General features: G+C 41.9%; 2 protein-coding genes across 3 annotated transcripts in view; one reads left to right on the top strand and one right to left on the bottom strand.

Annotated features, from left to right (window-relative positions):
• Nucleotides 1–15,122, top strand: part of ptprz1b (protein tyrosine phosphatase receptor type Z1b) — a 73,473-nt gene extending 58,351 nt beyond the window's left edge. Inside the window, exons 15-32 of one of the 2 annotated variants that reach the window (XM_085435915.1) lie at nucleotides 1,703–1,847; nucleotides 1,938–2,026; nucleotides 2,118–2,203; nucleotides 3,192–3,212; nucleotides 4,897–4,993; nucleotides 5,089–5,171; nucleotides 5,247–5,381; nucleotides 5,702–5,833; nucleotides 5,912–6,069; nucleotides 6,165–6,300; nucleotides 6,915–7,061; nucleotides 7,162–7,255; nucleotides 10,123–10,196; nucleotides 10,286–10,414; nucleotides 10,520–10,669; nucleotides 10,754–10,896; nucleotides 10,982–11,117; nucleotides 11,882–15,122. In XM_085435915.1, the coding sequence (XP_085292041.1) occupies nucleotides 1,703–1,847; nucleotides 1,938–2,026; nucleotides 2,118–2,203; nucleotides 3,192–3,212; nucleotides 4,897–4,993; nucleotides 5,089–5,171; nucleotides 5,247–5,381; nucleotides 5,702–5,833; nucleotides 5,912–6,069; nucleotides 6,165–6,300; nucleotides 6,915–7,061; nucleotides 7,162–7,255; nucleotides 10,123–10,196; nucleotides 10,286–10,414; nucleotides 10,520–10,669; nucleotides 10,754–10,896; nucleotides 10,982–11,117; nucleotides 11,882–12,025 (2,099 nt within the window). In that variant the 3' untranslated portion in view covers nucleotides 12,026–15,122. The remainder of the gene's footprint in view (nucleotides 1–1,702; nucleotides 1,848–1,937; nucleotides 2,027–2,117; nucleotides 2,204–3,191; nucleotides 3,213–4,896; nucleotides 4,994–5,088; nucleotides 5,172–5,246; nucleotides 5,382–5,701; nucleotides 5,834–5,911; nucleotides 6,070–6,164; nucleotides 6,301–6,914; nucleotides 7,062–7,161; nucleotides 7,256–10,122; nucleotides 10,197–10,285; nucleotides 10,415–10,519; nucleotides 10,670–10,753; nucleotides 10,897–10,981; nucleotides 11,118–11,881) is intronic. The other variant, XM_085435916.1, reaches the window with a different exon arrangement.
• A 229-nt stretch (nucleotides 15,123–15,351) lies between these two features.
• On the bottom strand, nucleotides 15,352–22,816 carry LOC146688833 (HMG box-containing protein 1-like). The gene is made up of 13 exons (XM_085437075.1): nucleotides 22,688–22,816; nucleotides 21,670–21,771; nucleotides 21,223–21,330; nucleotides 20,930–21,134; nucleotides 18,795–18,921; nucleotides 18,497–18,608; nucleotides 18,300–18,409; nucleotides 18,032–18,188; nucleotides 17,807–17,951; nucleotides 17,475–17,593; nucleotides 17,178–17,361; nucleotides 16,950–17,091; nucleotides 15,352–16,872 (listed from the first exon to the last, which is right to left on the bottom strand). The coding sequence occupies exons 1-13, from the start codon at nucleotides 22,803–22,805 to the stop codon at nucleotides 16,855–16,857; spliced, it is 1,647 nt and encodes a 548-aa protein (XP_085293201.1). The 5' UTR covers nucleotides 22,806–22,816; the 3' UTR covers nucleotides 15,352–16,854.
• Nucleotides 22,817–23,099: the final 283 nt, after the last annotated feature.

The following is a 23,099-nucleotide window of genomic DNA, read 5'->3' as shown; positions in this document are numbered from 1 at the left end:
AACTGAATTTTCAGTGTTTGACATTTCAACTATTAGCTTCGAGGACAAAAGTAGATCAGCAGTAACTAAGATGGTCACTGATAATGACAGATCAGTGATCAATGAAAGAGATGTAACAAAAAGCAAAAACTATGAGAATGAAAAAGAGTCAAAGAATGAGATACGGGAGAATGAAAGCGAGCTAAACAGAAAGGAAGGAGAAAATATAAGAGAAAGGGGAGTAAGAAATGAGAGTTTAAGAAATATTGAGGAGATGCTGAAAGAAAAAAAGATAGTGGTAAGTGTATTAGGAACGACAATATATGGTGATAGCGGAAGTGGAGCTGAGGATGTCAGTGGCTCTGGGGAGCATGATGGGCTTGACTTTAGAGAAAATCTAAAGGTACTTAATAACAGTAAAAAGGGTTTTAGAACTGTAGGTGACAATAATGCCAAAGGTCTTAAAGGCAATTTTTCAAAAAGTGAAAAAGCAGAGTCCATACTATTTGACCACAGTGAAGAACAAGGCCATGGTGACAGAATTTATAAACACAATCAAAACAAAAGCCTTATAGGTCCATTTTTAGGGGTTGAATCTACTTTTGAGAATAAAGAATACTTAAAAGGAGGTACTAAAGAGGACAAAGAAGGCATAGCTGAAGACAGTGTGCACGAGTTCTCCAGTGTAGATGGGTTATTGTTTGATGGTGCAAGTAACCCTGAGTTGGGACCTCTTGTTCCTCTGGTCAGACTGACGGACACCGACAAGGCAACGGAGGAGCAACTGGAAGGTAAATACTGTAGTATTTGACACAGCCCTGGCTGTTTGTTATGGAATGTGACATGCATACAAGTCCAATTTCAGCTAACTAGGTTTGAGGTCTCCAAAAGTTGATTCATCTGGACGTAGCGTTTTCAGTGGGAGAAACGTTTCGTCACTCATCCAAGTAACTTCTTCAGTCTCAGCTGACTGCAGGTTTCCCCAACCTTATAAACAGTATATTTGCATAATGACTGAAACCAGCCCACTGAAGGAACGATGGGCTGGGAGGTCAGCCCATTGTTTGAGGTTTGAGGTGGTGGACTTCTCTTAATTTAACCTTGATCAGAGTCAATAATCAAGTAGAATACAGAAGCAATATTACTGGTGGAGACACGGACAGTTAAATCTGGATCAACTGACTATGCGTTATGTGGTAAGATTGCAGACAGCACATTACAATGTTTGACAACTGGTTCTGGCTTGGTCTGAATCTTTAGCAGGTGAAGATCCAGAGCTTTTTCTCAGGAGTTCGAGGAGAAAATTGCACTTCTCTGTGGCAAGACAGGAAATCTGATTGATAGTATATTCAGCTCTCTTAATACATCCATGGTAGGAAACAGTTTGAAAACATGCTAGATATGTCATCTTAGAAGATGATAACAGACTTCTGATGGTAGGAAAAGCACTGGTGATTTGAGACAAGCTTTGTTAACAGCTCCTCTTAAATGGAATATAGTCAATCCCACCTTTATAAGTATGATTACTTATGTCCAAAAGTGGGCATTAGATCCACACTTAATTCCAGACCAGTTGTTTTTCACAGGAACCTTTGGGGAACAGTTTGAAATTCTTATGTAAAGTTTTTTTGTGCTCTTAACTGTTGCTCTGTGTTGTAAATAATAGCAATTTAAATTCATAGTTCATTCTTGACTTTCAAACTTGTCTTCTACTCTCTTACAGAGCGAAGCAACAGCAGCCACGAGTCTCGGGTCGGACTTGTTGAGGGTGTGGACAGAGAGAAGAGGACAGTCATTCCTCTGGCTGTCGTATCCACTCTCACCATCCTTTGTCTGCTGGTACTAGTGGGAATACTCATCTACTGGAGGTACGTGCCAACTTAAACATACTGTGCCTGTCTGTATAGTTTGCACCCTTGCACTTTACTTCAGATTTTATGTCTGTGTGTATGTCACAGAAACTGTTTCCAGGCAGCTAATTTCTACCCAGATGACACATCGCCTAAAGTTGTATCTGCTCCATCTACACCCCTGCTGTTGGCCACAGGTGACATGCTCAAAGGATCCCCTAGTAGTCTTATTGTAACTGTTAGGCTGAGGTGACCAGGATGTAGTTAATATTCAGTCTTGTGTTCCAGATGGTCACGAGCCGCTGACAGTGAAGCAGTTTGTGAAGCATGTCATGGAGCTCCAGACCACCAACACTTTCTCCAAGGAATTTGAGGTCGGTGACATTTCCAGTCACAGTGTTTGAGTTCAGAAGAAGATATTTTTGTTTTTAAAAAAAACCTAGTGAGTTACAGTATGTTTGCGCTTTTAGGAGACTTACAAAAATTTTCTTGTTTTTGGATTTGTACAAAAACGTAACCAGCATATAAATAGATCACCTAGCTCTGGTCCATGTGTATAAGTATTTCATTTGTCATAGCCCCTTAATGCTCTTCCATATCTCTATTAACATCACGTTCTTTAGGCAGATCATTTAGCATGGCGTTGATGTGTAACGCCCATGTGCAACATCAACATGCAGGAAGGTTTTGGTACTAACCATGACCGTGCAGCTTTCTTCTCACACCAGACTCTAAATTTAAACCTGTTGACCTGAAAACTGGACTTTACAACTGAAAGACAGGTTGTCAATGCTAGGCCAGCTACTTGCAAACTACCTGTTGACTTTCAGGCTTTTAAAATCTCCATTTTAGCTTGTTTAGAATGTGAAGAAAGAGATATTAGTCTTATGTGGAGTATTGACATATCTGAATGTTGGTTAATGGTTTGAGAGAAACACATGGATTAATTTCAACAGGTACATTTGCATGGCATTAGTCACCCCTGTTTCCTAGCATGAACCTCCTAAGAAACACACACAGATAGGATTAGATAAAGTTTACTTCTCCCTTATTACTGCCAGGGGGACTTACATTTGCTTACTTTCTCTATATCATTACATTAAAACTAGCCTGATTTATAATTATACTTGTAAAATAACAAAACATGGTTTACATAGTAGCAGGTTTAAAGTCCACAGCTCAGATGGGAGCTGTGGACTTTAAACACACCTCTCTGTGTGTATCTGAACCCCTATATCCTGTACCTGCACTGACTCCCTGTCTGTCTGTCTGTCTGTCTGTCCATCATCTTGGTCCCCTATCCCACTCTCCTCTCATCTCCACCATCGCCGTGCTTTCTGCATCCTCACCACCCTCCATTAGATTGTCAAAGAGTCCTATGAGGTAAGACACCAACCATCCCTCTCCTGTTGCAGAGCTGTTGTTGTTTTCTTGGCCTGATTTTTACAAGTGTAACTGCAACTGTAAAAAATCTAAAATTTACATTTTAAAATTTAGCGTTCCATATTGATGTTTTAATTGGGAAGAAAATGTATTTTTCTTTTACTGCACTCGCCATGTTTTACACACAATAATATGGTCGCCTGTGCGAGTTAAACACACTTCTAATAACAGCAATGGAAGTCAGTAAAAATGGCAGAAATACAGAGAAATATAAGAGTAACTTTGATTACCCATCCGCCAGTTCTAGCAACCTGTGTCCTTTGACTGTATGGGTACAATGCACAGAGAAAGAAACAGGCAAATAAAATATATTCACCAAAAACTGAAGGATAGACTTGTTCGAAGGACTACTAGCACACTTAACCAGACAGTAATCCATGTTGTTTGTTAGATGGCTGCATTCAATCACTCCAAAGGCACAAACACAGAAAGGAATGCTACGTCCATGTCTCAAGCTAGCTAAGGTGTGGCCTAGCAGTTGGCTAATGGCTATAGCCACCTATGTTTAAACCTTGAAAAAGTTTAACAAGGTGAACTGCAAATTAATTCTGGTACAATTCATACAAGAGTTTCATACAATTCAATACAGGTGACCGGGCGTTTGTGGTTGTAGCGCCGAAAATGTGGAATGATTTACCTCTCCACATTAGAGAGGCCCCGACCGTCAATCTTTACAAATCCCATCTTCAACACGTTTTTACTCACTTTTAACACCGCATGAGAGTTACCTGTTTATCTACTTACTCATCGGTTACCAGGTATTTTTTATTTGTTATTGATGTTATGTGTTACTGTGTAATATTTTTTTATCATTGTAAATTACTTTGGCCAACATTTTGTTTTTTTTATTAAATGTGCTATATAAATAAAAATAAAGTAAAAGTACAATTCATAAAGTCATAAAAGGTGTAGCAGCTATAGAGACCAAAATTATTTTGTCTGCCAAGATGTAAACATGCTTAATTTTAAGTGGCCACTCCAGGAAGCTCTTCGAGGTTGCTGCTTGTTGGGACTGGCTGTTAATAGTCGCCTTTCTCTCCCAGAGCTTGCAATATGAGGCTTAAATATGGGGTCATCATCACAGAATGAAAACATTTGTATTATGGCGACTTGTCCAATCCCATGGGGTGATTTTATTTCTTGTTCTCTTAAATCTATACACAGCTCCTCCTCTCATTTGATTACATTTTATTTGTATGGCAGCAAGTCACGACAAGAGGTGCTCAAGGTGCTTTGTATTATAAGACCCTACAGCAACCCCAACAATCAGAAGACCCTGTATGCGCAAGCACTTGGAAGCAGTGAGAAGGAAAAACTCCCTTTTAATAAGAAGAAATCTCCAGCAACACCAGGCTCAGGGAGGGGCGGCCATCTGCTATTGGGTGCGATGGGAGGGAGACGGGACAAAAGGCACACTGTAGAGAGACAGAAATTGATTTGATATGATTCAGTTGTGCTTATTTCTTGTTATTTCCTATAGTAGCTTCTCTATATACCTGACCTTCACATTGTAATGTGGCAAATGAAGAGAACGCAAACCTCCCTGCTTGTAAGAAAAACAGCCTCATTGTGTTCATCTGAGTAATTACTGTCATTCTTATTAGTATTGGATTGTGTGTTTCAGGAGGTGCAGGCATGCACAGTGGACATGGGCATTACTACAGACAGCTCTAACCACCCTGACAACAAAAACAAGAACCGATACATCAACATACTGGCCTGTATGTCATCCTTCACTGTTCACTGCATCGCTGTTCAACTTTTAACTGTGTAAGCCAGCAGGAATGTTGCTAATGACTCTTTTTACTTGTCTCAGACGACCACAGTAGAGTTAAGCTCTCTAACAGTTTGGACAGAGATGGGACATGCGGGGACTACATCAACGCTAACTTTGTTGATGTAAGTAAAGGTCCTTTTACGTGTACACACCTTACATCCAGGCTGCCGCAAACCAACTGATGTTTCCTTTTGCAGGGTTATGAGCGGACGAGGGCATACATTGCAGCTCAGGGGCCTCTAAAATCAGGCAGGGAGGACTTTTGGAGGATGATCTGGCAGCAGAATATTGGAGTTATTGTCATGATCACCAATCTGAAGGAGAAGGGACGGGTAGGAGCTCAAACACAAGCCTCACCGCAGACATAAGTGCAGTTATATCTGATATCATTCACACTGACCCCAGGCAGCTGATTTCTTTTTAGTTTGTGTCTTCCATCTCTTGTCATGAGCAGACACCAGCTGATTCACTTCAGGTATTTCATTTAGTTTCACTGCAGTCTGACAGCTGAAAAACTGCAGAATGGACACTAGTGCAATCTGGCTTTGTTATACACTTGAGGACTTTCCTTTTGACATGTTTTCCTTGCGGTTTCAGATGTATTAGGCCTAAAATTAAACTACATCCACAGAATTTTTCTCCCTTTCTACAGACAAAATGTGATCAGTACTGGCCAGAGGAGAACCAGGAAGAGTATGGGTCTTATCAGGTGACACTGAAAAACACCAAGACACTTGCTTACTACACACTCCGGACGTTCACTGTCAGGGATACTGCAAATAAGGTAAGCCCTTCTCTCTATGCAGCGATAGTCCAAAGTGGCTTTGTGGTTAGGTTTCTCATACCCACTTCGATCCTCTAGGTATCTCAAAGGAGAGTTGAACACACAGTCCTCCATTACCATTACACCCAGTGGCCGGACATGGGCGTCCCAGAATACACTCTGCCCGTCCTCTCCTTCATCAGAGCGTCCTCCAGGGCCCGCACGCAGGAGATGGGACCTGTGTTGGTACATTGCAGGTAGAGTGTGTGTGGAATGATTTATTGCTCTTTAAGACTTACCACAATTTGATGGTGTGTGTACTGCTAACATGTGATGCATGTGTCTGTCACAGCGCCGGTGTGGGAAGGACAGGAACCTACATTGTGATAGACAGCATGCTGCAGCAGATCCAGGATCAAGGGACAGTGAACGTTCTTGGCTTCCTGAAACATGTCCGCACACAGAGGAATTTCCTTGTTCAGACAGAGGTAAGAGGGTGATACAGCTGTGGGAATTCACCTTTCCTTTTGTGGGGGCAATCCCAGAAATGTAATATCAATTTAAACATTTGCAAAGAAGGAAATAGTGGCTAGATTAAGGGTAATTTTAGCCGGTGTAATGAGGTCTGTACGGACTTACTCAACAACCACGTCACTGTGCAGATGGAGGCATTTGTCGATCTGTGTGTAAGCTCACTGCATGCTCCTTTTTCTTTTGGAGGATGAAGACGGAACGAGAAAAATATAGCCCCACACATTATTATTATTATTATATTAATACGCCGTATTCTCTTACAGCACATTTTTTGACAAACTGGGACTTGATTTCTGCTGCTGAGCTTTTTCAGTATAATTTTTGTACTTTTCGCGCCTCGAAGCCTCAAAGTCATTACTAGTTCCATTTTATTCAAGCACAGGCAAACTAGGCCACTTATATAAAGACAGTCTAGATGACTAAACAGCAGCAAGGGCCAGAGGAAACACATTCATATCAGATTTCTTTCTTGTAAAAATGTAACTCGTGGCATTTAAAAGTGTTTCACTAGTGTTCACAAAGACATACCTTACTAAAACCAGGAAGTCATTTTTTTGCTGTCTTCTAGGAGCAGTACATATTCATCCACGATGCCCTGGTTGAAGCTATTTTGAGCCGGGACACCTTGGTGACCTCTGACCTCCTTCACAATTACGTCTCTGACCTGCTGACCCCTGGTGCCACAGGCAGGACACGTATGGATAAACAATTCAAGGTACAGCATGCTTCCTTTTTCGCCCACCAACTTGTAATGAATCATTTGTGATGTTCCTGCCATGTGAATGTAACCAAATGTTTTTATTTTTGTGTTTCAGTTAATTAGTCAGCGTCAGGCGAAGCACGCAGACTACAGCACTGCCCTGAAAGATGGCAACGCTGAGAGGAATAGAGCCAGAGCTCTAATGCCTGGTAAGCAGATCTGGATTACTCACTGGGCAAAACCGGCAACTCCCAGCAATATGTTGCAGATAATTTCTGGAAATTTCAGTCCATACATAGCACACAATAAACCAGAAAGAAAGGCAGAGTTCAGTGTTCAAATATGACATCAGAATCAGAATCAGAATCAGAATGGGTTTATTGCCAGATGTTGAGGTTTACAACATTAGGAAATTGCTGCGGTGCTTCAGTGCAAACAATAAGAATTAAAGTGCTATGTAGAAAGAAAGATATGTGCATGAGATATACATGAGATATATACATGAGAATAAGAATTATGAGTGCTACGTAGAAAGATATATACATGAGTGCAGGTGGTGATCAGTGCCAAACATGAAATGATGCAGTGACACAGCGTAGGGTCATGTGTTAGTGGCGGGGACAGTCATGTGGTTATTGTTCATGTGTCCAACAGCAGAGGGGAAGAAACTGTTCTTATGGCGAGAGGTTCTGGTGCGAATGGACCGGAGCCTCCTGCCTGAGGGGAGCAGGTCAAACAGACTGTGTCCAGGGTGAGAAGGGTCAGCTGAGATCCGGGCTGCCCGCCGCAGTGTCCTGGAGGTGTACAGGTCCCGCAGAGATGGGAGTCTGCAGCCAATCACCTTCTCAGCAGAGCGCACAACACGCTGCAGTCTCTGTTTGTCCCTGATAGTGGCTCCAGCGTACCACACGGTGATGGAGGAGGTGAGGATGGACTCGATGATTGCAGTGTAGAACTGCATCATCGTCCGTGTTGGCAGGTTGAATTTCTTCAGCTGCCTCAGGAAGTACATCCTCTGCTGGGCTTTCTTGATGACGGAGGTGATGGTGGGCTCCCACTTCAGGTCCTGGGTGATGGTGGTACCCAGGAAGCGGAATGAGTCCACAGAGGTGATGGGGGTGTCAGTCAGGATGATGGGGGGGAGTGGGGCTGTGTGCTTCCTGAAGTCCACAATAATCTCCACTGTCTTCTGGGCATTCAGCACCAGGTTGTTGTGGCTGCACCAAGACACCAGACGTTCAACCTCCCTCCTGTAGGCAGACTCGTCCCCGTCCGAGATGAGCCCAATGATGGTGGTGTCATCTGCGAACTTGATTAGCTTGACAGACTGGTGGGTGGAGGTGCAGCAGTTGGTGTACAGGGAGAAGAGCAGAGGAGAAAGAACACAGCCCTGAGGGGAGCCGGTGCTGATGGTCCGGGAGTCCGAGACATTCTTTCCCAGCCTCACGTGCTGCTTCCTGTCCGTCAGGAAGTCAGTGATCCACCGGCAGATGGGATCAGGCACATTCATCTGGGAAAGCTTGCCTCGGAGATGGTCTGGAAGGATGGTGTTGAAGGCAGAGCTGAAGTCCACAAACAGGATCCTGGCGTAGGTTCCTGGGGAGTCCAGATGCTGCAGGTTGAAGTGTAGAGCCATGTTGATGGCGTCATCTACAGACCTGTTGGCTCTATATGCAAACTGCAGGGGGTCCAGGAGGGGGGCCGTGAGAGTCTTGAGATGGGAGAGAACCAGGCGCTCAAATGACTTCATGACCACAGATGTCAGAGCCACGGGTCTGTAGTCATTTAGTCCAGTGATCCTAGGTTTCTTGGGGACAGGGATTATGGTGGAGGACTTGAAGCAGGCAGGCACATGACATGCCTGCAGTGAGGAGTTGAAGATGCCAGAAAACACTGGGGCCAGCTCGTTTGCACAGTGTCTGAGGGTGGCAGGAGACACACCGTCTGGGCCGGGAGCTTTCCGAGCATTCAGGTTCTTAAACTGCTTCCTCACATCTGCTTCATGAATATGAAGAGTTGTGGTGGGAGGAGGTGGTGTGAAATCCTCTTTTGTGTGGGGTGAGGGGGCGGGTGTTGCAGGTGAACAGTTTGAAGGTGGTGATGGCTCTATGGAGGGGGGAGAGGTGGGGGAATGAGTGTCCAAAGTGCCTCTATTGTTGGGGTCGTTGGAGGTGTGAAGGCTGCCTGATGGCTCGTCAAAACGGCAGTAGAAGTCGTTGAGGGTGTTGGCTAAGAGCAAGTCATCAGTGGAGTGGGGGGTTTTAGGCTTGTAGTTTGTGATATTCCTAAAACCTTTCCACACAGAGGCCGAGTCATTCTCTGAGATCTGCTGCTGCATCTTCTCAGAGTGCTGATGTTTAGCAATGTCCACTTCTTTAGTGAACCTGTACTTGGCCTCTCTGTAGCAGTCCCTGTCTCCGCTTCTGAACGCCTTTCTCTTTTCCAGCCACAGCTTTTTGAGTTTAGGGGTAAACCAGGGTTTGTCATTGTTATAACTCACCCTGGTGCGTGATGGCACAATGCTGTCCTCACAGAAGTGGATATAGGAGGTGACAGTGTCCGTAAACTCGTCCAAGCTGTTAGAAGCAGCCTTCATTGTGTCCCAGTCTGTGGTCTCCAAACACGTGCGAAGCTCCTCCACAGCCTCGTTGCGCCACAGTTTTTTGGTCCTCACGACAGGTTTGGAGAGCTTCAGCCTCTGTCTGACATGATATTTCGATGCAAATTATAACGTGATGTTTAGAATCCCCATAGTTAATCACTGTATGCCTGTATTGTCAGTGCAAACAGTGGCATTAAGAAAGAGTTTTGAATAGCTCTATACAAAGTTATGACTTTGACCTTTAGATCAATGCGTTGACCTAGAAGAAGAGGTCAGAGGTTAAATGTGATATTTCGGTTCAAGATTATGACGACAAGTTACCTGATGCCTCATCATTTCTTCCACAGCTTGCTCAATAATCCCTTATGGTTACTTTAATTAACTATAATGATGAACTTAAATGCAGGATTATTGTTTTTTGTCTTATTTTGGGGGCATTTTCTCTCTAACCTGGTTCTTCATGTCTCTGTGAAGTGGAGAGATCAAGAGTCACTCTGACTGCTTCAGAATCAAACTCCACAGGCTACATCAATGCATCCTACGTGATGGTAAGACCACTGGAAATTGCAAATGTTTTCCAGTCTCGAAAACCTCGAAATCAGCTGGTGGATAAATATTGCTGCTCGTATTTTCACAGGGACATCACTACACTAAGGAGTTCATAGTGAGCCAGACTCCTCTGAGCAGCACGGTGGCAGATTTCTGGAGAATGATCTGGGAACACAATGCACAGATTGTAGTCTGTCTGCCAGACTCAAACAGCCAGGTATAAAACACACACATACTCCATGTAGAACTTATAGATACCTATACATATAGATATATCTATATAAAACTACACACACATAAACATGTTTCCTGTTTATCTCAGAGAGACGAAGAGTGTCGTGCGTACTGGCCCAGTAAAGACCAGCCCCTGAGCATTGATGGCTTCACTGTGTCATACTCCAGGGAGGAGCACATGTGTCTGTCTAATGATGAGAGACTTTTAGTGCAGGACTTCACAGTCCAGTCTCCACAGGTAACACGCGATAAAAGAGAATATTTTACATCAATCAAAATGTTTTAATACAGTCTGAGACTTTAAAACTGTTTTTGCATCTAGAACAATTATGTGCTGGAAGTGCGTCAGTACAGCACCACCTGCTGGCCCAACCCAGACAGTCCGATCCGAAACAGCTTTGATCTCATTAACAGAGTCAGAGAACAGAGCACGCACACACAGGGACCGGTGATCGTACATGATCCGTGAGTATGAGTCAGACTCCTTTTAAGGACATAAAACTGTTTAAATCCGTCTAATGTTCTTAATGGTTTTTTTGTGGATGTGTAGTTTGGGAGGTGCTACGTCAGGACTGTTTTGTGCCCTCACGACCCTGTCCAATCAGCTAGAGGAGGAGGGATCAGTAGATGTCTACCAAGTGGCACGGATGACCAACCTCATGAGGCCTGGGGTATTTAATGATATAGTAAGTACTGGAATGTTTCCTTTTAATTCTCATCTACCAGCATAATTTAGAAAAAATAAATAAAATCAAATACATTGCACCAAATCACAACAACAGTCCTGTCAAGGTGCTTTATATTGTGAGGTAAAGACTCTACCGTAATACAGAGAAAACTCCAACAATCAGAGAACCTCTTATGAGTAAGCACTTTGGCAAAAGCAGGAAGGAAAAACACACTTTTAACAGGAAGAAACTTGCGGTCACCGGACCAGGCCGTAACTATATGCATTATCAAAAAGGAACGTTTTAAGCCTAATAAAAAAGTAGGGAGGGTGTTCGTCTGGCCAAACTGGAAGCTGGTTCACAGAAACAGGGGCCTGAAAGCTGAAGACTCTGCCTCCCATTCTACTTTTAAATACCCAAGTAAGCCCACAGTCTGAGAGCTAAGTGCTCTATTAGGGTGATGTGATGCTATGGGGTCTTTAAAATAAGAGAGGACCTAATTATTCAAGAGTTTGTATATGATGGGAAGGAATTCAAATTTGATTCTGGAGTTAACAGGAAGTGTGCTCTCTCTTTCTCGTCCCTGTCAGTACTCTTACTGCAGCATTTTGGATCAACTGAAGGTTTTGGGGGGGGGGGGGGGGGGGGGGGGGGGTTGTTTTGTTTATTTAGGACAATCTGATAATAATGAATCACAACTGTCCAGCCTAGAAGTAATAAATGGATGAGACAGGTAACAAGTACAAGCTTTTACCAGTGTTCTGCCTCTTTACTCCCTACAGGAGCAGTACCAGTATCTGTACAGAGCGGTGTTGAGCCTGGTGAGCAGTCAGGAGGACCAGAGAGCTCTGCAGAATCCAGAGACCAACGGATCTGTACCGCTGGGCCAGACCAACATCGCAGAAAGCCTGGAGTCGCTCATGTAGACATCCACACAAAAATGCGCATGAAAGAGAAAATAAATCACACGAGCGCACATTTGAGATTACGAGGAGAAAAGAGTAGGTCTGCTGATCATGCTAATACTTTCATTTACCACAAATTCAAAAATCATTATTTATAAGATCATTTTTCAAAACAGAACAATCTAATGAAATGACATTTAATCTAAAAGACCTCTGGTCTAAAGTCTTTTCCCTTTCAATCACTTATTATGAAGAAAATTCTTACTCTGCCCGACAAGCGATGATGAAACACCTGAAAGTGTCCCTTTTGTTATGTTAGCATGCACAGCAGACAAGGCTACCAGATGAGAGAAAAAGGTACCCTTCTGCTTCTAAGGGACCCTTTATAAGTGAACAACAAACAAAACCCTGCATCATTTATAACAATACATTATTATTTTATTTTTAATCATCATTTAAAGCATTAGTTGGAATTAGGGGTGGCACGGTGGTTAGCACTGTTGCATCACAGTAAGAAGGTCCTGAGTTCAAATCCATCAGGCCGGGGTCTTTCTGTGTGGAGTTTGCATGGCCTCTCCGGGTACTTTGGCTTCCTCCCACAGTCCAAAGACATGCAGTTAGTGGGGTAAGGCTAATTGGAAACTCTAAATTGCCCATAGGTGTGAATGGTTGTCTGTGTTAGCCCTGCGACACACTGGTGACCTGTCAGGGTGTGCCCTGCCTCTCGCCCTAAGACAGCTGGGACAGGCTCCAACTCCCCTGCGACCCTGAAAGGATAAGTGGAAGAGAATGGATGGATAGTTGGAATTAGGGGATAGTGGTAAGAAAGTCTCCATGTCTGTACCTGACACTGGTCAGCATGAAGTTTTTTTGTTTATTTCTAATGACAGATCCCTTATAATTAAATTCAATCTGTCTATTAATGTTTCTTTTATCTATTGTTTCTTTCATTTTATTAGTATATTATTTTATTACCGTCATAGGTTACACCTTCCTTCTAAGAGAAAATAAATCAATATTAGAGAAATGCACAGGCAAAATGGAATTGTAGAAATGCCGATAAATATAGATAAAGTGCAAATTCTTACTTTATTGTTAAAAAGGGAAACAATGCAAGACAACCCTTCGTTTCCCTGCAAAATATCAAATGCACTGCACATTAACCAGCACATTGTGGGGCTTAAACTACCACGTATCCTTAATTAGAATCATGTTCTTACTAGCCAAACCTCTCCGAGGCCTCACTGGTGAGAACTGAAGCAACTGCTCGTTTTTTTTTTTTTTACGTTTACGTCACCTTGCAACTGGCTCCATGGTCCGTGGTACCCAGTGCCTTTTGTACGTCACGTTATTGTACTTTTAAAAACCTGTTTGTGTGACTAATATGCCAAAATCCTGGTGAGGTATTTTTATCTATTTTCTTAAAGGTGATTCCCTGTGTTGGTGATCTCGTTAAAAAAATGCCATCAGTTTCAGCTGTTTTGTTTAAAAAAGGAAAAAAGAAACAAAAAAGATCAAATCTGGGATTTAAAGTGATGTGCGGCTCAAAATCCATTTGAAAATAAATCTTAAGAGATGACATTTCTTATTTTCTTATAGATGTAGGCAGAGATAAGATTTTTTTTTTCTTTTTTTGCCATCACGTTGTAAAAATTTACTGCTGTGAAACGAGACAAGGGAGGAATTAATAGAAACTGCCCATATTCTTGATATTTTGGGAGGCTTAACGTTCTGTTAATACTCAGCGGCACAGGCTGGCAATGAAATTCTTGGTAGCGCTTGCTGTGACTGTTTCCATTTTTCTAAAAGGGTCCAAGTATTTTCTATTGCATCAGACACATTTAGCCAACCTGTGAATCTCTTTCTGGTGTAAATCACAGAGACCGCAGCTGAACACGCTCAGAGCAGTCCTAACTGGAATAAAAAGTCTTTATGTGTAAAGATCCCAGAATACTTTAAAGGCCAAATTACTGTATGTTTATACTGTACCTCTACATATTTTCTATTTTACTACAAAAAGTGATTTTCTAGTCCTTTCCACACACACACGCACACACATACATATATATAACTGTGTGGATTCTATTTGATAATTTTAGCCTGGAAAAATTGATCATGTTTATAGTTTTAATGAAATGGCATCTCTTTTTATCTCTATAATTACAGTAGCAGCTTAATGTCTACACCTTTATCTCCAGCTATGAACTGGTGCTGTATGTATAATGCAACAAGATTAAAGATTTGTTCAAACCTTTATTGTAGACATCTTCTCGTCTTTTCAAATTATCATTATTGGACTCAAAGAGAAGTAAAGACATGGAGCATTACATGTTTATCACACTTTTATTTTGACTATAATACACTGTATTGCATTGTCTCCCCTGATGGACCTGTACATGACATGATGGCAAAGACAAAAAGTCAAATAATCCAAAGCACAACCACGAAAAGTTACCAAAGATAAGTCAAAACCAAAAATATAGATTTCTATATGATCATATTAATGTTTATCTTTACACATTATACTGTAGCAGTCACAAAAAATAGTAGATAAAGTGTATATAGTGCATTAAGAATAAACCTCGTTGTGCAGTGGGAGTTAAGAGTGCCCACCCTTCCTGCACTCTGCCTGGATAGCAAATCTACACAAACCCACTCTCTCATAATAATTGTGTGACATCTCTAAATCCTCACACAGCTGAGTTCCCATACACCTGTTGAATTCCAAACATTTCTAGCAGTGGGTGTGTTTACATGCACACGGGGAATATCTCCTGTTTTTTTATTAAGGTATGACGATTCAGCCCCGGGTCGCGCTTTTCAGGCAGAAGGTTTTCCGAACTGAGACGCGTTTCACTTTCAGTTATTTAGTAAGAGGAACAGTACTGTTAGTTTTTTTTTAATGCTTATGACTGTATACCAGAATTCTTCTTAGTGCCTTTGGCAAGCATTCCCTACTATCAGTGAGGCCTCAGGGCTGCTTTATTTCCTTTCCCATTTTCATCTTTGAGATTCTAAATTTTACAGTGTAAACAATTTTACATTTACAATGTAAATGTAAAATGTCCTTCCTTCTTTACTCTTTACAATGTGCATGTAAACACATTCACAAAGTTGTTTATTTTTGCCAAAAACAAAACATCCTGAATAAAATACACCACAAAACCTCATCATCGTACATTTCCCTGTTTCTGATCACATCGACTGCTCATGATGATTTCTTGGCATTTAGCTTCACCGAATGTTCACAGTAGCGGTTAATCAATGGGCACGTCATAATTTTTCTCAGTGTGCACACTACCTGCCTGACAGTGGCTAGAATATATATATATGTGTGTATATATATATATATATATATATATATATATATATATATATATATTTGTATTACTAATTTATTTTTATTATTTTATTTATTTATTTTACACGAAGTCAAGCCACCAGTAGTCACAGGTAAAGTTAAACTTTAAGCAGTGGGATTATTTACTGTCCAAGTAATTGTCATTTAATTCAAAGTACAATTAGAGTGTGGTTCTACTTCCTTAAATACATTTCTTATTTCAAAATAAAAGCTTTGGGCAAGTGAGGGATTCAAGGAGTTCAGGGAAGCTTTAACCCTGTAGAGTTTTAAGCCTCGTCTTCATGTAAAGCAACTTGTTTCTGGTTGTTGGTGGACCAGCGCACAGATGACCCACAGATGACCTAGAGTTACTGCACCACCACATTTCAATGGTTTTCTTTACCTCCATTGTTGGCCACTAGAATTGTTAACCTCAAAGATGAAAGAGCTTTAACTTGGGTTGACATTTAATGGTTATTTTTCCCTTCATCACTTCAACTTGATGAATTCAAATGATATTATGCAGTCTCTTGGTTTGTCACGCGATCACAAGGGTGACGTGATGCACAGTCCTCCAAATGACACGGCAGGTTTAGGTCACTAACGCCAAATGTAAACACATTTGTTTACATAACAACTCCACGAGGAACCCTTACTGAGAAAAACTGAAGCACTACTGGAGACTCACTAAAATACAGCAAATTATTATTATTGCTGCTAAAAAAGGCCACATTTAATTTGTGGGGAGGTGAATAAAACCCAGGCCCCTGTTTAAGAGTTTGTGGTGTTTCATTATTAAATGCTACGTGATAAATGAAAGCAAAGTTAACATATGTAGTCTTGTGCAATAACACTGAGTCCAAATACAAGTAATACAGACAATAAAATAAATTGTATATTTCTTATTGTACAATATAGAATTTTGGAAAAATAGCTACATTCTCTACTTTGGCTAAAAGCACCACAACTTCCACCTGTTTCAAGCATAGTGTGAGAAACTGAAGATCATCAGAATCTCTTCTTTTTTTGTGGATATTATCACATTGATGTAAGAATCACGTGTAGAGACGAACTTTGCTCATTGGAGCTAAAATCCGTTCATCTCTTTGGAAAAATATCCGGTCCCCGGCAGGAGACACTACGGGTGTCCCGCAGCATTTAAAAAAAAAGGCGATGTTTGACACCTCTGCTAATTCCTATTAAGAAATAATGATTTATAGCACTTCAAGATTTTATAAGTAGCACCTTTGAAAGGCAAGAAAAAGGAAAGTGATGTTTGTTGAGAGCAGCCCAAGGTGTTCACCAGGGGCAGCTGTTTGTTTGTTTTTGTTTTTTTGCATTACTATAACAGGATTCAGGGATTTAGGAGATCAAGACAAAACAAATATAGAACTAAAGCGTAATATTCGGTTATGCATAGCTCTTTTTTTTAATGTGCGTATGTGAGTGCATGTGTGTGTGTGTGTACACAACAGGCTCTGTCAGTTGTCCTCTTTTCTTTTCTGTAGCCTTAATTTCCTTGACAGCCCTGCAAGACAAAGAGGCAGGATGAAGCAGAAATACAAAACAGTGGGTGAAGCTGTGCAGGCGCATGTGTGTACTCACAGAGTTGGTTCGTTTCCGTTTCCAGCAGTCTGGGTTGAGTCTTTTCTGCTCGTCTGCGAGTGCTTTGGCCTGCAGGGTGAACACGCGACGCTCCTCACTTCGCATTTTCTTCCACCGCTCACCGAGGAGGACGCTGATGGCTCTGATGGCAGACGCACACATTTACTAACACACACACCTGATTACTCCTACACAACACCCACGCTAACAACCATGGCATGCACCCACCTGTTGTCTTTGCCCGGGTACATTTGCGTGTATTCCACTCTGAACTTCTTGGCAAACAGCATGAATGCATTCATTGGCCGCTTGCACTTAGTGGGTGTGGCGCTGCTGCCTCCTTGTGTACTGAGCAGCTGGTTTTTGGGGGGCTTTTGCTTAGTGGCGTGGGAATGACTGGGACTGTGCACATCTGTGGGTTCAAAACAGGGTTCACATGAATTTTTTTTTCAGGGATTTTTGCATCTTGCAAACTGAACGGTATCAGTGAGTAAGTAATAATTCAGGAGATTTGAAGTGCAGGACCTTGAAGCACGTCTCTGTCTGGAGAAACAGCTCCCCCACTGGACTGGGAAGCACGCCGCCTTCTCGCCATACTGCTCAATACGTAAACCGCCGAGGAGTCCAGAGGAGTGAAATCATAACTAAGTATGAGACAAACAGAGGTTGATTTGAAACTAAGTGGTGTTTATTTTAGGCTTAGCTGGTTCAAACAAGACTATTTTCCCTCTTTTTTTCACCCCAAACCACAGCCTCTATATGGGCATTTGATTACTGTTTTAAGACCTTTCCCTTAGTACTGAGTCATTTTCGCATAACACTGTATTTAAGCATGACACTGCAAACATCTGCTTTACCTTTTAAATGTGTCAAAGACTGGAGAATCCTCTGTGTGCTTGGCGTCTCTGTGTCCTGGAGGCAGGCAAACATCTCCCACTTCCATTTCATAACATGGTATCCCATAATGCACCACAGTCAAGCTGGGGTAAAAGGATGACCAGCCTGACGACAGAAAGGAGGATGAAATGTCTGCAGAGTCATTGATGCTGTTTAGTCTCTTTAAACCTTGACCACACTTGTACCTTTGTTTTTGACATAGAAGGGGTGATCCAGTTGGCAGCGGGCAGTCAGGGGGATATATCCAAATGTGCCGGGGTCAAAGGTCAGTTGTAGAACAGCCTGACCAGACAACACAATCTCTGCATGCTCCACCAGCTGCAGACCCTCAGAGCCATAACTCTGCAGAAGAACAAGTGGTATTTTTACCTCACTGTGTGATGTCTTTTGGTGGATCCCTGCTTGTTTTTTTTATGCATTTTCTCCCAGCAGTCTGCTGCTTGCTTAACGTACCTTCAGAAATCTAGACTGCTCCTCATCAGCAGAGTCTTCCTCAGCAGACTCCAAGTCCTCAGCTTCTCGCCACTCTATATTTGAGCTGCTGTGGAAATGCAGACGAGTTCCTGGTGACAGAGAGGAGCAGTGAGCTACTGTGAAATGAAAGAACACAATCAGTCCATCTTGACTGAGTGTGTAAGTGTTGTACGTACCCTTGAAAAAACAGTGCCAGGCAGTGGGTGGGCAGGAAAAACTCCAGCCCATGTCTTCATCATCAGACAGAGAAGATCTGGTGGACACTGCAGAGCCACATTCACTGCTTGTCTGTGGAAAGATACAGAAGCATCATCAGGATCAATGCATGCTGTAAGAAGCCAGAAAAGCTCTGGAGGTTTCACCAAAAAAACCACTACTGTATTAAACGTATACAATTATAAAAGCAGTGGTGTAAGTGAGTTTTCATAATTGACTGTGGGTGGTATTGAAGCACAGGAAATAAGAAGGCTCTACCCTGCAGCGCTGACGCTCCCTGCCGTGACCTCTGAGGGACGACAGGGGGCTGCTGGGGAGAGGAGGAGGAGGCCGAGCGTAGGAATGTAGATCACTGCTGCTGCTCGGGATGCAGACTGAAGAAGAACTGCAAAAAGAGAGGTGTGACTGTAAATGCTCAGAATGTCCACTTATGTGTTGCTAAAAGAGGGCTCAAGGACACAAAGAATTGTGTAATAAAGATGATGTTCTGAAGCTCGCTGTTGTCACTCAGATGTGGTGCTAAAGTTTTTCTACTTGTCAACACGAGCTGTAATTTTTGGTATGTTTAATGTCAGCAACTCGTGTGCACAAGTAGAAATATTAGGCATAGACTATATAACATCCCCTCTTTGAAGCTGAAGTGTCTTAGAAAGACTGCCTCGTTTTGGGAAAAGTCATGTGACCAAACAAGAAACTATAGAAAAAAACTAAGATAAGTGTTTGATGAGGTTATAACAATGAAAAAAGTAAGTCCAATTATATTTTAAATGTTTCACTAATACATGTGCAGTACCAGATTTCCCCAGGAGATGGCGCTAGTTTTGTTTCCATGTTCTCTGGTTAAAAACAATAAACCATTCTCTGTTGCTTCACTTGCTGCTTCAGTACTTTTCACGTGTGGAAAAGAGATTTTTGAAATGTGATTTGTTTAAATTTGGAGGAGAAAACAACCAAAAGAGAATAAAGCCTGTTTCTGACACACTTTTTCGTTGTAATGAAGTATATACATCTATGTTTAAGGTACAGTCTGTAAACTGTTGAAGTTATTTCATAGAAAAAAAATGTTGTATTCATAAATATACACTGATTAATGTGTAATCATATCTTAAAAAAACCGATGTCTTCTCATAAACTTAATACATTACAAATACAAAGGAGAACACAGCACTTGTTGCCCTGCCATACAGTGGTGGAGAAAGACATCGTGCTTCTGCCTTACTGTTTTATGTATGCTAGAGAACGGCCACATATGTTGCATGCCTTATAAGTTACTTTTAATTTAAAGATCACAAGTTTCTCTTTCAAACTATATATATGATATTTTAACAATTGTACATTATTCTCTTTCCTCCCTTATTTCCACCTCATCAGAAGAAGCGGCTTGAGGTGGTCATGTCAAGGCTCTAACATTTTAATAAACATTTTTGTGTGTGTTAGATATGTGACCTTCTTGTTTCCATACAACTAACAATGAGCCGGCAAGACAACAACCACAGCTGGTTATGTGGTAACATTATTCCATGTAATGTTAGGCTCAAGTGACCTGACATCTTTCCCTCTGATAAACTTTTTTAAAATTACATTCCCACATTATTTGAGGCTCTGTACAGCTATTATCGGACAGAATTGAGCTTCTCAGACTCACTGACTCGCATCAGACTCTTTCCTCAAGGTTTTACAGCCTCCTGCAGAGTACACAGATGTGGACACTAGCTGAGGTAAACAGCAGACTGACCTACACTCACTACTGATGAACGGCAGCCAGAGTTGATTGCCACACAGGGGCCACTGTAGTTAGGATAACAAAACTCATCTGACTGCAATGTGCAATATACTGACATCTAGTGGTCATATTTTACATACTTTACCTTTAAAGGGGATAATATATTGTTACAGTGGTGGGTTGTCATATTAATATAGCTCCGGCGTTTCAAATAGTTATGTCAGCAAATGTGCAAGTAATGTCTGTGAGTGAAAAGCTCACACTTGAGACAACTCTACACTTGGTTTCAGACATTTTTTCTACTATTGGCCCTGTATGATGTGAGGGAGACCAGAAATGTCTAATATTGTCATCTACAGAGGGACTTATATTTATGTGTTAAATATACACTATAGGTGCATCATAACCATGAACCCTTCTGAAACACTATCCCATAACTTACACCATAACCTGGAAAGAACATAGACTCTACGTAGATTCAGCACAGATGTATCACAGGTAACCCTCTAATGTGTTTGAAAGTTGAGAAAAATTGATCTCGGGTCACTAAATGTCACGGTGCTGTGAGTCACTTCACTTTGTTTACAAGACAAATTAAGACTATACACACTTCCAGTTATTTGTACCTTCAGTAAAGTATTCAAGCTTTGTTTAAGAGGCATGCACCTACCTGCTGTCAGGAGGCTCCTGTAGCAGTGGACTCTGAGGTCCAGTGGCAATGTGTGCTAGCTGTGTCAGCCAGCGTGTGTCCGGAGGCTCTGGTCTGTGTGTCTGTGTGTTTCGTTCCTGGTGTGACACACCCAACTCCACCTGGTACACAGGTGGTGATGTTGATTCCGTCTCCTCTCGAACCTCCTGTAGATCTGGGAGGTCATCTAGGAGAAGTAAACAGACATTAGAAACAGTTAAATTCCTTTTGATAAGAGCTGAAGCCTGCAAGCTGCTTCCTCGTGTCTTATATACCATATTCCATGTAACTGTCACTGGTGGGGAATCCGGGCAAGGAGGGGAAGTGTTCGTCACAGCGCAGCGAATCATGCGATTGGTCTCCATCTGCATCCATCATCATTTCTGAAGGTTACAGCAGAGTCACCACATGCTTTAACGGTTTGACGGGGCTTTAAATAATTTAGTTTAGTCCAACTTCATTATACATATACAGCACCAAATCACAATAACAATCCCCTCAAGCTAGTTTATATCACAAGGTAAAGATCCTATAATAATATAAAAAACCAAGCACTTGGTGACAGTGGGAAAGACAAACTGCCTTTTAACAGGAAGAAACCTCCAGCAGAACCAGGGTAAGAGACATTTAGATCTTGACCTTCTTTTTTTTTGGTGAGGCTTTCTGACGGCTTCATCATAGCACAGAAGCATGTTTAACAAACTGCTGTAATCAGTGGTTACCTGTGTCCTCAGCCTGAGGCTCGGGCTCCGGCACTTGGTGACATTTAGAGTGACCTGACAGCACAGTTGGAGTCACCACCTCCCACACCATGATGTCAGGCACTAAAACATACAGAGTGATTTACATGAGTCTCAGATACATGACCCAGAATTAAGGCTAATCTATACACTTGAATCAGCATTAGCCATGTTCCCAATCCCCATGGGTCAGCCGCAGGCACGCACACACACAGAAACATAATCCCTAACTGAGCTGTAATGTATAGGCTATAAATGGTTGCGGTGGCATAGGGGACAGTAGCCTGGCTGCTATTCCCCTCTCATAAACAGGTTTACTATAGACACCTTAGACCCGTTCCACTTCACTACCAGAGGGACTAAAGACGAGAACTACCGCAGACCCCGAAGAGAACTTTTATCTATTTTATAATTTCATAATCATGTGACGTCTTGTTTATAAACTTCGTTCCTGGACGCATGCGCACAAAAAGCCCATTCATTCAATACGGAGAAAGGGAGCGATAATAAGAGTTGAAGAAAGTCGTCAAAACGAATAAAAAGCAAAGAAATGAAATCACCCAAAGCTAACGCAACAGCGTTACGTCACGGACTGCCCGTTTTGAAACGCGTCAGTCGAGCATTTTGTATCGAAACTAGCTGTCGATAAAATTGTGTTTGTACTTCGACAAGAAAGTGGCCAAAAACATCTCGGGTTTTATTAAAACGCACCGAATACATTCTCAAAACATGTTCGGGGTGAAAATGCCATTAAATGGAGGAAAATGGACGAGCTACACGGTTGCGCAAAAGACATTACAACAAAACAACAAACGTCAACAATGAAGCTTTACGGGGCGAGCGGCGCAAATGTATTTTACGACAAAAAACGCACGGTGTCAGCTTCACGCTGTTGCTCCGACGCCTAGTTCAATGAGAAACAAATCAAGTTGTGGAGTCGCTTTTTCATTTCAACGCTTTTAAACCTATAAACTATTTCAATGAACTTTCCTTAACTCACCAAAACAGTCTCCCTGTACGGAAAAGTGGGTAGGTATAAACACAGTTTCACAAGCTGTGCTATTGGTCACAATCGACGTCAATCCGCAACTTCTCTTGCGCTCATTGGTCAATTCCATTCCAGCTGGTTTTGTACATTGTGATCCCCGCAAAAAAAAAAAGTTTGTTAAAAATGTATCGTGTGTGTCTACTTTTCATTTTTATTTATTTTCTTTTCTTTTATTACATGTGAAGCTAAATAGAAAGTCATTTCCATTAGCGCAATTTTACAATAGCACTCTAAAATGAAACAGGAGTCGTATGCTTGACTCAAGCGTCTTTTTGTAAAATAACTACGAACATCGGCGGTCAAACAGCCTTCAGCTCAGTTCTCAGATCCAGCGCAACAAAAACACTGGGGGGCGCCATGTTGC

Source organism: Copadichromis virginalis, linkage group LG17, assembly GCF_057382275.1.
Source record: "Copadichromis virginalis isolate Kocher_CV1m ecotype Utaka linkage group LG17, C_Virginalis_male_GT1.1, whole genome shotgun sequence".
Taxonomy (NCBI): Eukaryota; Metazoa; Chordata; class Actinopteri; order Cichliformes; family Cichlidae; genus Copadichromis; species Copadichromis virginalis.
Note: the sequence above shows the minus strand (reverse complement) of the source record. Positions and strands in the feature narration are given on the sequence as shown.